At 43.2% G+C, this 14,525-nt stretch overlaps 1 protein-coding gene across 3 annotated transcripts in view; it reads right to left on the bottom strand.

Moving 5' to 3' along the window:
* cacna1g (calcium voltage-gated channel subunit alpha1 G) overlaps window positions 1–14,525 on the bottom strand; it is a 209,547-nt gene that overhangs the window by 184,137 nt on the left and 10,885 nt on the right. For all 3 annotated transcript variants that reach the window (XM_082970476.1, XM_045710396.2, XM_082970475.1), the window contains exon 3: window positions 4,953–5,050. In XM_082970476.1, coding sequence (XP_082826602.1) covers window positions 4,953–5,050 — 98 coding nt within the window. The remainder of the gene's footprint in view (window positions 1–4,952; window positions 5,051–14,525) is intronic.

Genomic DNA, 14,525 nt, shown 5'->3' with positions numbered 1-14,525 from the left:
TATATATATATACACTAAGCACAAAACGACCTTCATACTCCCATTAAACCGGTACCGGTTACCTTCAGACAATAGCAAAATGTAGAACACCATTGTATTCCTGTGAATCTCCTCTTTCCATAATGGTGTTCCATTAGTTTGTAGCCCAAACGGTTCTGACGCTACCCAACCTTAACCAGACTCGGCGCATCACAGCACAACTCAACCAGACCCGGCCCGCCTTAACTCAGCCCAACTCTACACAGAACTGACCACTAACCTAGGGTCTGGCAAAACACTATCGAGGGTAGTGCACCACATGATGCAGCACACACCATGTATCAATCACATCATCAGCCTACATATGCTGAGAGTTTAAAGCTTCGCCAGACACACTGCCCTCCACACCACCCTCCTCAATTCCCCCCTAACCTCCCTCCCAGGCTAGTTTTGGTTACCCTCCCTACTCCCATCCCCAGGAATGGCCTGGGACACTTGGCCCCAAGGCAGCCCTAACCCTGCAACAGGATCCACACCAAGACCTCCTGTACTCACCCAGAATGGAGCATTGGCAACCACTCTGGTCCCCTGCAGCAGCTCCACTCCTTTGGCGGGAGCTTCATCCAGTGCACTAAGCTGGGTCAACACTGCTCTCCCAGTCCTCGCCCCAGACCCTGCATCCAGTAACTTGAGGGATGTCTGTCAAATGCTCAGTCTGCTCTGCTCTCACGTGGTTGGCCAGGGATCTTAAAAAAGGCTCAGCTGATTCAACAAATAGCTGCAGATGACCCTATGCCTGTTAGCTCTTATGGGAATGAGCTTAATCCCCCCGCTGACTATAAAATATTCTAGGGGGCTTGGGCTAATGCACCTAAATGTGCGAAGTATGATTTAAGAAATGTACGCAATTGACATTTGGATACAGGACTAATGTCCTGATATTCTGGTTCTATCAGATACATGGTTAAATGGATCTCTCTCTGATAAAGTACATTGAAGTAAATTATTAGAATGTATTTAGATGTGACAGGTTACAGAAAGGGGCAGGAGTGGCCATATATGTAAAATCTAATTTAATTGCGTCCCAATCTTTAAATATTTCTGTTCCCAAGAAATTCGAGCTGCTGGTTGTTGACGTGTCCATAAATCAGAATACACATTTATTTGTTGCTGGGATTTACCCCCCCCCCCCCCCCCCCTCGTTGCCATGGTGGATGCTAATAGTGCTATATCTGAATGTTAAACAATTTTATGTCCTCTGAGTTTTTCATTTTAGGGGATTTGAATCTGGATTGGCTACGCCCGGCCTCAGATCAATTTAATAAGAGTATATGCGTTGGTTTTAATCTGACTTAATAGATCTCAAAACCCACACGGCTAAATGTTAAAAACCCTGTTCACTCTTAATTGATTGATTTAATTCTTACTAATAACCACCATCAATATTTGTCTAGTGGAGTATTTGCATATGATCTCAGTGATCATTGTCCCACAGTCTGCATTAGAGATATGAAACCGCAAAATACTAATCCTTGTTTAATTTTTCCGCTCAATGGTTTTTACACAACATGTTCCTCTCTGATTTAGCCACTGTCTCCTGTATTCATGACCCTGAGTCGGCTCTAGAAAATGTATCCTCAATATTTATTCCTCTGGCAGATAAACTCACCCCTTTTAAACAATTCAGAGTCAAAGATATATTGAACCCTTGTTTTTTTTCAGAGTTATCAGAACTCATTCAGATGAGAAATCAGGCCTGGGCCAAAGCAAGGAAAACTGACTCTGTAGTGGTCTGACAATCTTTCAGACAATTGAGAAACAGATGTATTATCTCGATTAAGAAAGCTAAATCAAGCTATTTTTTAAGCTCTATCTCTGACTGCTGGTGATCCTTAAAATGTTGGGAAAACAGTAAACTGAAGCATACAAATTCCTCTTCTTCCCTGGCTAAGCAAGTTCTGTCTGACTGGCAGCATAACTGAGAAGAATGGAATAAGTGATGCTTTTAATCATAATTCTATCTTGGCAGGCTTTCTATTTGAGACAAACGGTGGTGTTGTTGACCCTGGTCAGTCAATCTACTGCTCTTCCCTCTGCCAGCCTCTAGCTGACTCGACGGTTAACCTGTCAACTTCTAGTGAATCTTTGTTTTGATTTCAACAATTTACTATCTGTGATGTGCTAGATGCCTTGCTTAAGATTGATGTAAAACAAATCCACTGGGGCTGATATGCTTGATCCATTTTTGCTGCAGCTCTCTGCCCCCCTGAATGTTGAATAATTAACCCATATGTTTTACCTGACGATTATATCTGGTACTATCCCCAAGGTTTGGAAGGCGGACCATGTACTTCCCCTTCACAAAGGTGGTGACCTAAATCATTTTGGGCCTATTTCTAAACGTTCTTGCCTAGCTAAAATATTATAATCCTTGATGAACTCACAGCTAAAATCTTATCTTTGAAATGTATTCTCAATGTACAGTTGGGTTTTAGACCAGGCCATAGCATTCGCTGCTGCATCCCTAGTTATAAATAATGTGGTTAACTGTATGGATAAAAGGCAACATTGTGCTGCCTTCTTCATTGACCTGTCAAAGGCTTTTGATACTGTTGATCACCACTGCTAATGCAGAGTCTGATGATTTAAGCACATGTTCTTTGGATGGTGTCCATATTGATCGTGTTCCTGCTTACAAATATTCGGGTAGCTGAATAGATGAAAAGCTGTCTTTTAAAAAGTATATCGATGAGTTAGTTAAGAAGCTGAAAATAAAAATGGGCTTCTTCTATAGAAATAGGTCCTGCTTCTTGCTAAATACTATAAAGCAGACTATTGAGTCGACGTTCCCACCGGCCTTAGACTATAGCGACCTCATCTATATGAACACAGCTGCCACTTCATTAAAGCCATTCGTTTATCATAGCGCACTGCGCTTTTTTACGGGCGACACATTTTAGTACTCATCCCTGCATTCTCTACCAGAAAGTTGGCTGGGCCTCTTTGATGTCAAGTAGGTTGATACATTGCTATGTTTTCATTTCTAAAACCCTTTTACAAAAATTCTCACTGTACCTAACATTACTACATTTTAGACATATGAGTTACCACACCAGTCTCAGGGATGGCTAACTCTGGAAATTCCCTTGGTCTCCACTGACTCAGGTAAATCAGCTATTAGTTTTCTTGCACCTTATTTGTGGAACAATCTTCAAAATGTTGTTAAATGTGATGTTCTGGTGCCTCTAGGGCCGTTCAGAAAGCTGATTGAGGACCTTACTACTGATGAATGTGTTTTTTTTTTATGACAGTGCTTTTCTTTCTGCTTGCATTTTGTATTTATATTGATGTGTGTATTTTCTGATTTATGTAATTCAGGACTCATCTGTAAAAGAGATCTTGGTCTCAGTATGACTCCCTGATCAAATAACGGTTAAAATAAAATATATATATATAGGAGATTGAGACTGATACAATTGCGATAAGGAAATATTGGAAAAGTAGAGACGGAAACATTCTAGCTGTAATTGACAGAATTGACAGCATTGGACATACATTTGACAAGATATGATGGAGCAGCCATGGAGCAGCCAGGATGAGGGAAGGCTGGCCTAGGGGGAGAGACATACTTAAGTGAAGGAAAATAGATGCAGAGTATTGTAATAGAGAACTATACAATGACTTTCAAAAAGATGTCTGCCAAAAGACCATATTGAAAAAGGAGTTTTGTCCTCAATATTCCAATGCCATAGTCCCAAAAACTTGAGACAGTTTTGAAAACAAATCAGCTAGTTCTCCCGGTGGACATCATCTCCCTGATGATGGACACATTTATTCTGACCATCTTAACGCTTCACTGCATGCCCTGATTAGACTGGAGAGGGGAGGGGGTGAAGACAGAGAGCGCATCCCCAAATCAACAGTTCCCATCCCCACAATGACATTTCACAGCAGGGTGTGTGTGTGTGTGTGTGTGTGTGTGTGTGTGTGTGTGTGTGTGTGTGTGTGTGTGTGTGTGTGTGTGTGTGTGTGTGTGTGTGTGTCTGTCTGTCTGTCTGTCTGTCTGTCTGTCTGTCTGTCTGTCTGTCTGTCTGTCTGTCTGTCTGTCTGTCTGTCTGTCTGTCTGTCTGTCTGTCTGTCTGTCTGTCTGTCTGTCTGTCTGTGGCTCAGTTGGTAGAGCATGGTGTTTGCAATGGTGTTTGCAACGCCAGGGTTGTGGGTTCGATTCCCATGGGGGGCCAGTACAGGGGGAAAAAAAATGTATGAAATGAATTGAAATGTATGCATTCATTTCTGTAAGTTGCTCTGGATAAGAGTGTCTGCTAAATGACTAAAATGTGTGTGTGTGATTTGTGACCCAGGATTTGTGTGTGACCCAGGATTTGACTGACAGGAGTACTAAATTGTAGAGAGCCCTTGACACAACATGGGGCATGGGAGTCACACATATACCACTCACCCGTGCCCACCTGGACACATGCACTCACACACACACCCTTCCTCCCAATCTAAAAGGCTGTCTCTCTGAGCAGCATAGGCGGTGGTGGGTGTAATAGGGGAGGCCTGGGGTTTAGTAAGAGGGATGGGCAGTAGATGAGGAGGGTGAGAATGTGCAGCAGACATCCACACTGGGACATTAATGTGTTTATTAGAGAATTCAATCTGGACTCATTAAAGACTGATGGGGACTGAGAGACACCCTCAGATATACACCATGGTGGAGAAAGAGAGATGGAGAGCGAGAGGGGGAAGAGAAAGCAGGATAAAGAGAGAGCGAGGGCAGGGAAAGAGAGCGGAGGATCGAGAGCGAGATAACACAGGAAGGTGGGGAGCAAGCAAATCAAAGCGGAGTGGAATCAGCCTCATCAAAGAAACACAGAGAGATTGGCTAGGGCCAATAACCCTGATTGAACCACTGTCTGGTTAGTAGGGAGAGAGGAGGAAGGGATGAGAGGAGAGGGGTTGTTACTCACTAGGTACTCTGTTGATGGCTCGGAGGGGTCTCAGAACTCGAACCGTTCTCACCGCTGAGAAACTCACATTCTGCAGGTTCAGAGAGTACTCCAGCATTCTGGAACAAAACAAACACAGACACTGTTAGTACCATGCCCCAGCCAGTCTACACAAACACTTGATATCATCCCACTGGGCACATACATCAATTCAACGTCTATTCCACATTGGTTCAACGTCATTTCATTGAAATGACGATTAAACAATGTTGATTCAACCTGTGTGTGTACAAATCCTCTATTGCCCTCAAATTCAAATATAAACGTTGAAGCCTCTTCCACTGCTTTTATGTATTCTTCCCCTCTAATCAGGGACTGATTTAGACCTTGGACACCAGGTGGTGCAATTAAATATCAGAAATCCAGCAGTAGACCTCGTAGGGAAAGGTTTGAATAACCCTGATCTATTGCCTATGCACGCTAGCTGAGCTGAGAGTGGGACAGTCATAAGGAACACTGGAAGAGCATTAAAATATGTTTAATCCCAGAGTAAATGTAAAACCTATTCTCACTCTGGGTAATTCATCTGCTGACGTCTCATTATTCAATCTGCGCTTGTCAACTTCCTCAACTTGTGTGTGTGTGTGTCTAGTTGTAACGAGCGTGTCTTGGCAAACACTCTCTCTCGTGCATAAAAGCCACTTGAACTGCACGACCTGGACTGATTAAGAGCTGCATGCATAGACACCCACACGCACATACAAGCGCACACACACATCCCCCCCCAAGGGGACCAGCGAGCATATGCCACTGTGCATCTCACTTCAGACATCAATAGCAGAGTGAATCACTGGTCATTGAGAAGAGGATGTTACGAAGGCATGACTACTGTAAGATCATGGCTGTTCTTAACCTTCGGAGAGAAAAAGATTGATGTTCTACTGCAGTGAGTGTGAGTGGGTGTGTGAGTTCATCATTGCAGTGAAGTAGCGGGGGTTGCACAGAGGGAGGTGAGAATGAGAGAGCGAGAGAGAGAGCGAGAGAGTGAGAGAGAGAGAGAGAGAGAATGGATGTAATGTTTACTGTACATTTGTATTGTTTATTATCTACATCACTTGCTTTGGCAATGTTAGCATATGTTTCCCATGCAAATAAAGCCCTTAATAAAATGAAATTGAATGAGAAAGAGACAGAGAGAGACAGAGAGAGAAAGAGACAGAGAAAGAAAGAGACAGAGAGAGAAAGAGAGAGACAATAATAATAGCAAGATTACATGTAACTGATGACATGTAATCAAGTTACTCCCCAACCCTGTTCAAGGGTATATGTTTTTTATATCTTCCAATAATATCAGATTACCAGTGAACTTTCAGAGAGCCAGGCACATACAAGAATACATACAAAGACACATAGAAGGTAATCATACAGTGCATTCAGAAAGTATTCAGTCCCCTTGACATTTTCAACATTTTGTTGCGTTACAGCCTTATTCTAAAATTGATTAAATATTTGTTTCCCTCAATCTACACGCAATACCCATAATGACAAATCAAAAACAGGTTTTTAGAAATGTGTGCAAATTTATTAAAAATAAAAAACTGAAATATCACATTTACATAAGTATTCAGGCCCTTTATTCAGTACTTTGTTGAAGCACCTTTGGCAGCGATTACATCCTTGAGTCTTCTTGGGTATGATGCTACAAGCTTAGCCACCTGTATTTGTGGAGTTTCTCCCATTCTTCTCTGCAGATCCTCTCAAGCTCTGTCAGGTTGGATGGGGAGCGTCGCTGCACAGCTATTTTCAGGTCTCTCCAGAGATGTTAGACCAGGTTCAGGCTCTGGCTGGACCACTCAAGGACATTCAGAGATTTGTCCAGAAGCCACTTCTGCGTTATCTTGGCTGTTTGCTTAGGGTCGTTGTCCTGTTGGAAGGTGAACCTTCGCCCCAGTCTGAGGTCATGAGTGCTCTGGAGCAGGTTTTCATCAAGGATCTCTCTGTACTTTGCTCGGTTCATCTTTCCCTCGATCCTGACTAATCTCCCAGTCCCTGCCGCTGAAAAACATCCCCATAGCATGATGCTGCCACCACCATGCTTCACTGTAGAGATGGTGCCAGGTTTCCTCCAGAAGTGACACTTGGCATTTAGGCCAAAGAGTTCAATCTCGGCTTCATCAGACCAGAGAATCTTGTTTCTCATGGTCTGAGAGTCCATTAGGTGCCTTTTGGAAAACTCCAAGAGGGCTGTCATGTGCCTTTTACTGCTGTGTGGCTTCCGTCTGGCTGCAGAGATGGATGTCCTTCTGGAAGGTTTCCAATCTCCACAGAGGAACTCTGGAGCTTTGTCAGTGACCATCGGGTTCTTGGTCACCTACCTGACCAAGGACCTTCTCCCCCAATTGCTCAGTTTGGCCGGGAGGTCAGCTCTAGGAAGAGTCTTGGTGGTTCCAAACTTTTAAGAATGATGGAGGCCATTGAGTTCTTGGGGACCATCAATTCTGCAGACATTTTTTGGTACTCTTTCCCAGATTTGTGCCTCGACACAATCCTGTCTCGGTGCTCTACAGACAATTCCTTCGACCTCATGGCTTGGTTTTTGCTCTGACATACACTGTCAACTGTGGGACCTTACAGTGGGGGGAAAAAGTATTTGATCCCCTGTTGATTTTGTACGTTTGCCCACTTACAAAGAAATGATCAGTCTATAATTTTAATAGTAGGTTTATTTGAACAGTGAGAGACAGAATAACAACAAAAAAATCCAGAAAAACGCATGTCAGAAATGTTATAAAATGATTTGCATTTTAATGAGGGAAATAAGTATTTGACCCCTCTGCAAAACATGACTTAGTACTTGGTGGCAAAACCCTTGTTGGCAATCAGAGGTCAAACGTTTCTTGTAGTTGGCCACCAGGTTTGCACACATCTCAGTCGGGATTTTGTCCCACTCCTCTTTGCAGATCTTCTCCAAGTCATTAAGGTTTCGAGGCTGACGTTTGGCAACTCGAACCTTCAGCTCCCTCCACAGATTTTCTATGGGATTAAGGTCTGGAGACTGGCTAGGCCACTCTAGGACCTTAATGTGCATCTTCTTGAGCCACTCCTTTGTTGCCTTGGCCGTGTGTTTTGGGTCATTGTCATGCTGGAATACCCATCCCGACCCATTTTCAATGCCCTGGCTGAGGGAAGGAGGTTCTCACCCAAGATTTGACGGTTCATGGCCCGGTCCATTGTCCCTTTGATGCGGTGAAGTTGTCCTGTCCCCTTAGCAGAAAAACACCCCCAAAGCATAATGTTTCCACCGAGATGGTGTTCTTGGGGTCATAGGCAGCATTCCTCCTCCTCCAAACACGGCGAGTTGAGTTGATGTCAAAGAGCTCCATTTTGGTCTCATCTGACCACAACACTTTCACCAGTTGTCCTCTGAGTCATTCAGATGTTCATTGGCAAACTTCAGACGGGCATGTATATGTATTCTTGAGCAGGGGGACCTTGCGGGCTCTGCAGGATTTCAGTCCTTCACGGCGTAGTGTGTTACCAATTGTTTTCTTAGTGACTATGGTCCCAGCTGCCTTGAGATCATTGACAAGATCCTCCCGTGTAGTTCTGGGCTGATTCCTCACCGTTCTCATGATCATTGCAACTCCACGAGGTGGGATCTTGCATGGAGCCCCAGGCCGAGGGATATTGACAGTTCTTTTGTGTTTCTTCCATTTGCGGATAATCACACCAAATGTTGTCACCTTCTCACCAAGCTGCTTGGCGATGGTCTTGTAGCCCATTCCAGCCTTGTGTAGGTCTACAATCTTGTCCCTGACATCCTTGGAGAGCTCTTTGGTCTTGGCCATGGTGGAGAGTTTGGAATCTGATTGATTGATTGCTTCTGTGGACAGGTGTCTTTTTTACAGGTAACAACCTGCGGTTAGGAGCACTCCCTTTAAGAGTGTGCTCCTAATCTCAGCTCGTTACCTGTATAAAAGACACCTGGGAGCCAGAAATCTTTCTGATTGAGAGAGTGTCAAATACTTATTTCCCTCATTAAAATGCAAATCAATTTATAACATTTCTGACATGCATTTTTCTGGATATTTTTGTTGTTATTCTGTCTCTCACTGTTCAAATAAACCTACCATTAATATTATAGACTGATCCTTTCTTTGTCAGTGGGCAAACGTACAAAATCAGCGGGGGATCAAATACTTTTTTCCCCCACTGTATGTAGACATGTGTGTGCCTTTCCAAATCATGTCCAATCAATTGAATTTACCACAGGTGGACTCCAATCAAGTTGTAGAAGCTTCTCAAGGATGATAAATGGAAACAGGATGCACCTGAGCTCAATTTCGAGTCTCATACACATTTGCAAACATTTCTAAAAACCTATTATTGCTTTGTCATTATTGGGTATAGTGTGTAGACTGATGAGAAAAAAAATATTTTGTCCATTTTAGAATAAGGCTGTAACGTAACAAAATTTAGAAAAAGGTAAGGGGTCTGAATACTTTCCAAATGCACTGTATCTGCAGCCTAATACATTTCATTGTTATGGTGGGGTATAATTTATAGTCTCTCTCACTTAGTCTCTCTCTTAGTCTCTCTCTTAGTCTCTTTCTTAGTCTCTTTCTTAGTCTCTTTCTTAGTCTCTCTCTAATTCAATTTCAATTCAAGTGCTTTATTGGCATGGGAAACAAACATATGTTAACATTGCCAAAGCAAGTGATGTAGATAATAAACAAAAGTTAAATAAACAATAAAAATGTACAGTAAACATTACACTCACAGAAGTTCAAAAAGAATAAAGACATTTCAAATTGTTGTAACGATGTGCACATAGTTAAAGTACAAAAGGGAAAATAAATAAACATAAATATGGGTTGTATTTACAGTGGTGTTTGTTTTTCACTGGTTGCCCTTTTGTGGCTGCAGGTCACAAAACTTGCTGCTGTGATGGCACACTGTGGTATTTCACCCAGTAGATATGGGAGTTTATCAAAATTGGGTTTGTTTTCAAATTCTTTGAGGATCTGTGTAATCTGAGGGAAATATGAGTCTCTAATATGGTCATACATTTGGCAGGAGGTTAGGAAGTGCACCTCAGTTTCCACCTCATTTTGTGGGCAGTGTGCACATAGCCTGTCTTCTCTTGATTAGGGGACTCTTCTCCAGGTTCATCTCTCTGTAGGTGATGGCTTTGTTATGGAAGGTTTGAAAATCGCTTCCTTTTAGGTGGTTGTAGAATTTAATGGGTCTTTTCTGGATTTTGATAATTAGCGGGTATTGGCCTAATTCTGCTCTGCATGCATTATTTGGTGTGGTTGGTGATTGGACCCCAGACCTCACAACCACAAAGGGCAATGGGTTCTATAAATGATTCAAGTATTTCTAGCCAGATCCTAATTGGTATGTCGAATTTTATGTTCCTTTTGATGGCATAGAAGGCCCTTCTTGCCTTGTCTCTCAGCTTGTTCACAGCTTTGTGGAAGTTACCTGTGGCACTGATGTTTAGGCCGGGGTATGTATCGTTTTTCGTGTGCTCTAGGGCAATGGTGTCTAGATGGAATTTGTATTTGTGGTCCTGGAAACGGAATCTTTTTTGCAACACCATTATTTTTGTCTTACTGAGATTTACTGTCAGGGCCCAGGTCTAACAGAATCTGTGCAGAAGATCTAGGTGCTGCTGTAGGCCCTCCTTGGTCGGTGACAGAAGCACCAGATCATCAGCAAACAGTAGACATTTGACTTCAGATTCTAGTAGTGTGAGGCCGGGTGCTGCAGACTGCCCTCACCAATTCGTTGATATATATGCTATCTCTCACTCTCTCTCTCACTCTTCTCTCTGGTATTGTGAGGTGTGTGTGTAACAGATGCTGTCCACGTGTGTCTTGGAGGCACGCAGATGAAGGAATTCCCTCGTCTCGCTGACTCTAAATCCATCTGTCCAACAAACTCACAACATGTGTAGGTGTGTGTAGGTTTGTGTGTGTGTGTGTGTCTGTCTCTGTGTAGTGCATCTTTGTGAGTCACCCATTCAGCGAGAGTGTGTGTGTGCGATTATGTGTGTCCATGTGTGGGTGTGTTTGCAAATGCACAGGTGTGTGTGCTTTCCCCTCGGGCATGGGGATATCCCTGGTACAGGTGGTAGCTCTAGCCTCTCTCTATCTTCTTCACCTGTGTGTGTGTGTGTGTGTGTGTGTGTGTGTGTGTGTGTGTGTGTGTGTGTGTGTGTGTGTGTGTGTGTGTGTGTGTGTGTGTGCCCTGCCACGTTCTCCTGGATGATAGTTCGGTGTAACAGATGGCCATAGGGCCACAGAGACCAGGAAGACAAGGTAAATGGATAAACAGTAAGCAGACCAGGCTGCAGTGACCAGCCAGCATAGTGAGAGAACTGCAGGTGTTTGGGCAATGAGTTAAGCTAAGGCTATAGTGAGGCAAGTATGGTATCGTCATTGGGTTGGAGGCTAAAATAATCTAAGCTAAGGTTAAATTGACGAGCCTTATGGGGAAAGCTAAGGGCTAAGCTAGCCTTGGAAAGAAGTGGAGGCTGATCAAACAAAGTGAGTCGAGGTGATAGACTGTTAACTCTGCTACCGCACGGCAATCTGTAGCAATGCACTAAGTCTGGAACCAGCAGGACCCTGAACATCTTCTACCCCCAAGCCATAAAACTGCTAAACAGTTAGTTAAATAGTTAACCAATAGCTACCTGGACTATCTGTATTGAACCTTTTTGCATTAACTCTTTTGACTCATCACATTAGCTGCTGTTACTGTTTATTATCTATCCTGTTGCCTAGTCACTTTACCCTACCCATATGTACATATATACCTCAATGACCTCGTACTCCTGCATATCGACTCGGTACTGGTACCTGTGTACAGTATATCGGTACTCGTTGTGTATAATAATAATTTTTAATTATTCCTCACTTTTTCCCCTCTGCATTGTTGGGAAAGGCCCATTAGGAAGCATTTCACTGCTATTCTACACCTGTTGTGACAAATAACATTTTATTTGATTTAACTTGAAATCCCCAAAATGATAATGATTGAAAAGGAAAAGGTGCAGCGCTCGCTCACCAATTAAAAACTCATTTAGACCTGATTCAAGTTAAAAGAGGGACATTTCGGCCAACATCAGAACAATTACACAAAGGGACTGGAGAAATACATATACTGTACTGTAGGTCATAGGGAAGACTTAGCCTTATCTCTCATTAGCATTAGCTCGTAGCTAAGCTTGATAAGAACCAGATGTGGCTGCCAGTGTGACGGTTAGGAGAATAGAAGACAAAAAAGGGTGATCAAGTGATGGAGAGAAAGGGAAAGGAAGTTTTAATGTGTTATCTGACCCAGGGTTGTGCCAAGGTTGCTAGAGGGAGAGAAGAAAGGAGAGAGAGATAGAGGAGCGGGGAGGATAGGAGGCAGGACGGGAATGCCCAACCTTGAGGCAGATTTTGCGTGAGTAGAATCTACAAATCCTGAAAGTCCCACACACACACACACACACACACACACACACACACACACACTCACTCAGAAACACACATGAAGCTAATTCAAAACAGCTATATAGACCATAAACACACACACACACGTACGCAACACGTTACAAAAACAAAATCGCATATACAAACACAAATCCCTTATGGGAACGATCACTCACAGTTGTTAATATTCACAAAACTGCTCACAAACACTCAAACACACACCTTTCCCTGGGCGTGGTGCCAGCCTATCCCTTGCTTTGTCCTCACTTATCAGTGTGTGTATGGAAAAGCAGACTGGCACATGAAGGATGCTAAACACACACATTCCTATCTGTACAACAACACACAGACAGTCAACAGTAGCCTGGCAGAAGGCACACACACACACACACACACACACACACACACACACACACACACACACACACACACACACACACACACACACACACACACACACACACACACACACACACACACACACACACACACACACACACACACACAAGCTGATGCACACAGACACACAAAAACACAGATGCTTAGACACACACACACTAACACAGACATACACATCTCTATAATAGGTAAAGTATGAGAGAGAGGCTGAGGGAGGGAGGACGTGAAACAATGGTAGACCCAGTAGATTGTCCTGAGGTAACATCTGGATCGGTTATATTGACACACTGTACCTGCTCCAATAAAAATGATCTGATTTATTGCCTACTATAGAGATCAACAGTCTTTCCAATTAATGCTGGTCTACCTTTTTTTTATTTCTATTACTCTCTCCCTCTCTCATATTCTCGTTTACTCTCTCTCATTCTCGTTCTCTCTCTCTCTCATTTTTGTTCTCTCTTTCTCTCTCTCTCTCATACCACCTGGCAGCAGAGGTTTACTGCCAAGACAGGAGAGGGGAGTATGCGAGGAAAGGAGGAATCGAGGGGAGGCGTGGGAGGTTGAGTTGGAGGGAGGGATGGGTTAAGGGAGCGATGGAGGGAGGGAGAGGTGGAGGAGAGAGATGAAATAGATTTTGCTAGATTCCCAGAGCTTCTGCCCTCATATTACTTCTCACTCTCCTCCCTACTGCACAGAAGTCTCTTTCGCTTTCCCTCCCAATCTTTTCCCCTCTGTCCATCAGACTAACATCTGCAGCCTTACACCATTAAATGACAGTGTGTGCCAACCCTCCTTATATAATGACTTTATAATAGTATCATGGCTATAGTTGCCATTCGCCTGTGTGTTTGCCCAATCAAAGTTAACAATAAAATAATATTATCTTGCAATAGTGTGCTGGCATAAAACACACAGACACATCATTGGCTTAGAGACAATCATTTGCTTAATTTCACCCATAGGAAACCGATGACTGTAAAAATTGGCTTGAACTGTGACGATCGTCGTAAGGAGAAGACCAAGGTGCAGCGTGGTAAGTGTTCATATTTCTATTTTATTTAACTCAGAACACTAAATCAAAATAATAAACAACAAAAAACGACCGTCACGTTCTGCAGGCTTACTGAGCTGTACAAAAACAAGATCCCACACTGAAGGAGGGGGGAAAAAAAGGGCTGCCTAAGTATGATTCCCAATCAGAGACAACTATAGACAGCTGCCTCTGATTGGAAACCATACCAGGCCAATCAAAGGAAAAAAACATAGAAATATAACACATAGAATGCCCACCCCACACCCTGACCTAACAAAATAGAGAAATAAAACGTCTCTCTCGGGTCAGGGCGTGACATTAACTGCAGATGTAGGATCAGATCCTATGTTATCCATTAAGAGGATGAAAGGATATTGTTATTAACTGCATCAGTGGTGAAGGAGAATTTCTTCCCACTGCTAAAACCACCATGTTCTCTCTTTCTCTCTCCATGATCCATCTTCTCTCCTTCCCTCCCTCATCTGTCATTATATACTGGATCAGCCAACTCCGTTAACTCCGTCTCTTCTGATGACATTTGTCAGTTTGTGTTATAATTCTACTCTCTGGGGGATCGCTGACAGGCTAGCTGCAGTGGGAGTTATCCAGCACTGAATGAATTGTGACTGACTGATAGATAGATAGTGCTGTGTGTGTGTGTGTGTGTGTGTGTGT

The sequence above is a fragment of the Salmo salar genome, chromosome 28, assembly GCF_965601325.2.
Source record: "Salmo salar chromosome 28, fSalSal1, whole genome shotgun sequence".
Lineage (NCBI taxonomy): Eukaryota > Metazoa > Chordata > Actinopteri > Salmoniformes > Salmonidae > Salmo > Salmo salar.
Note: the sequence above shows the minus strand (reverse complement) of the source record. Positions and strands in the feature narration are given on the sequence as shown.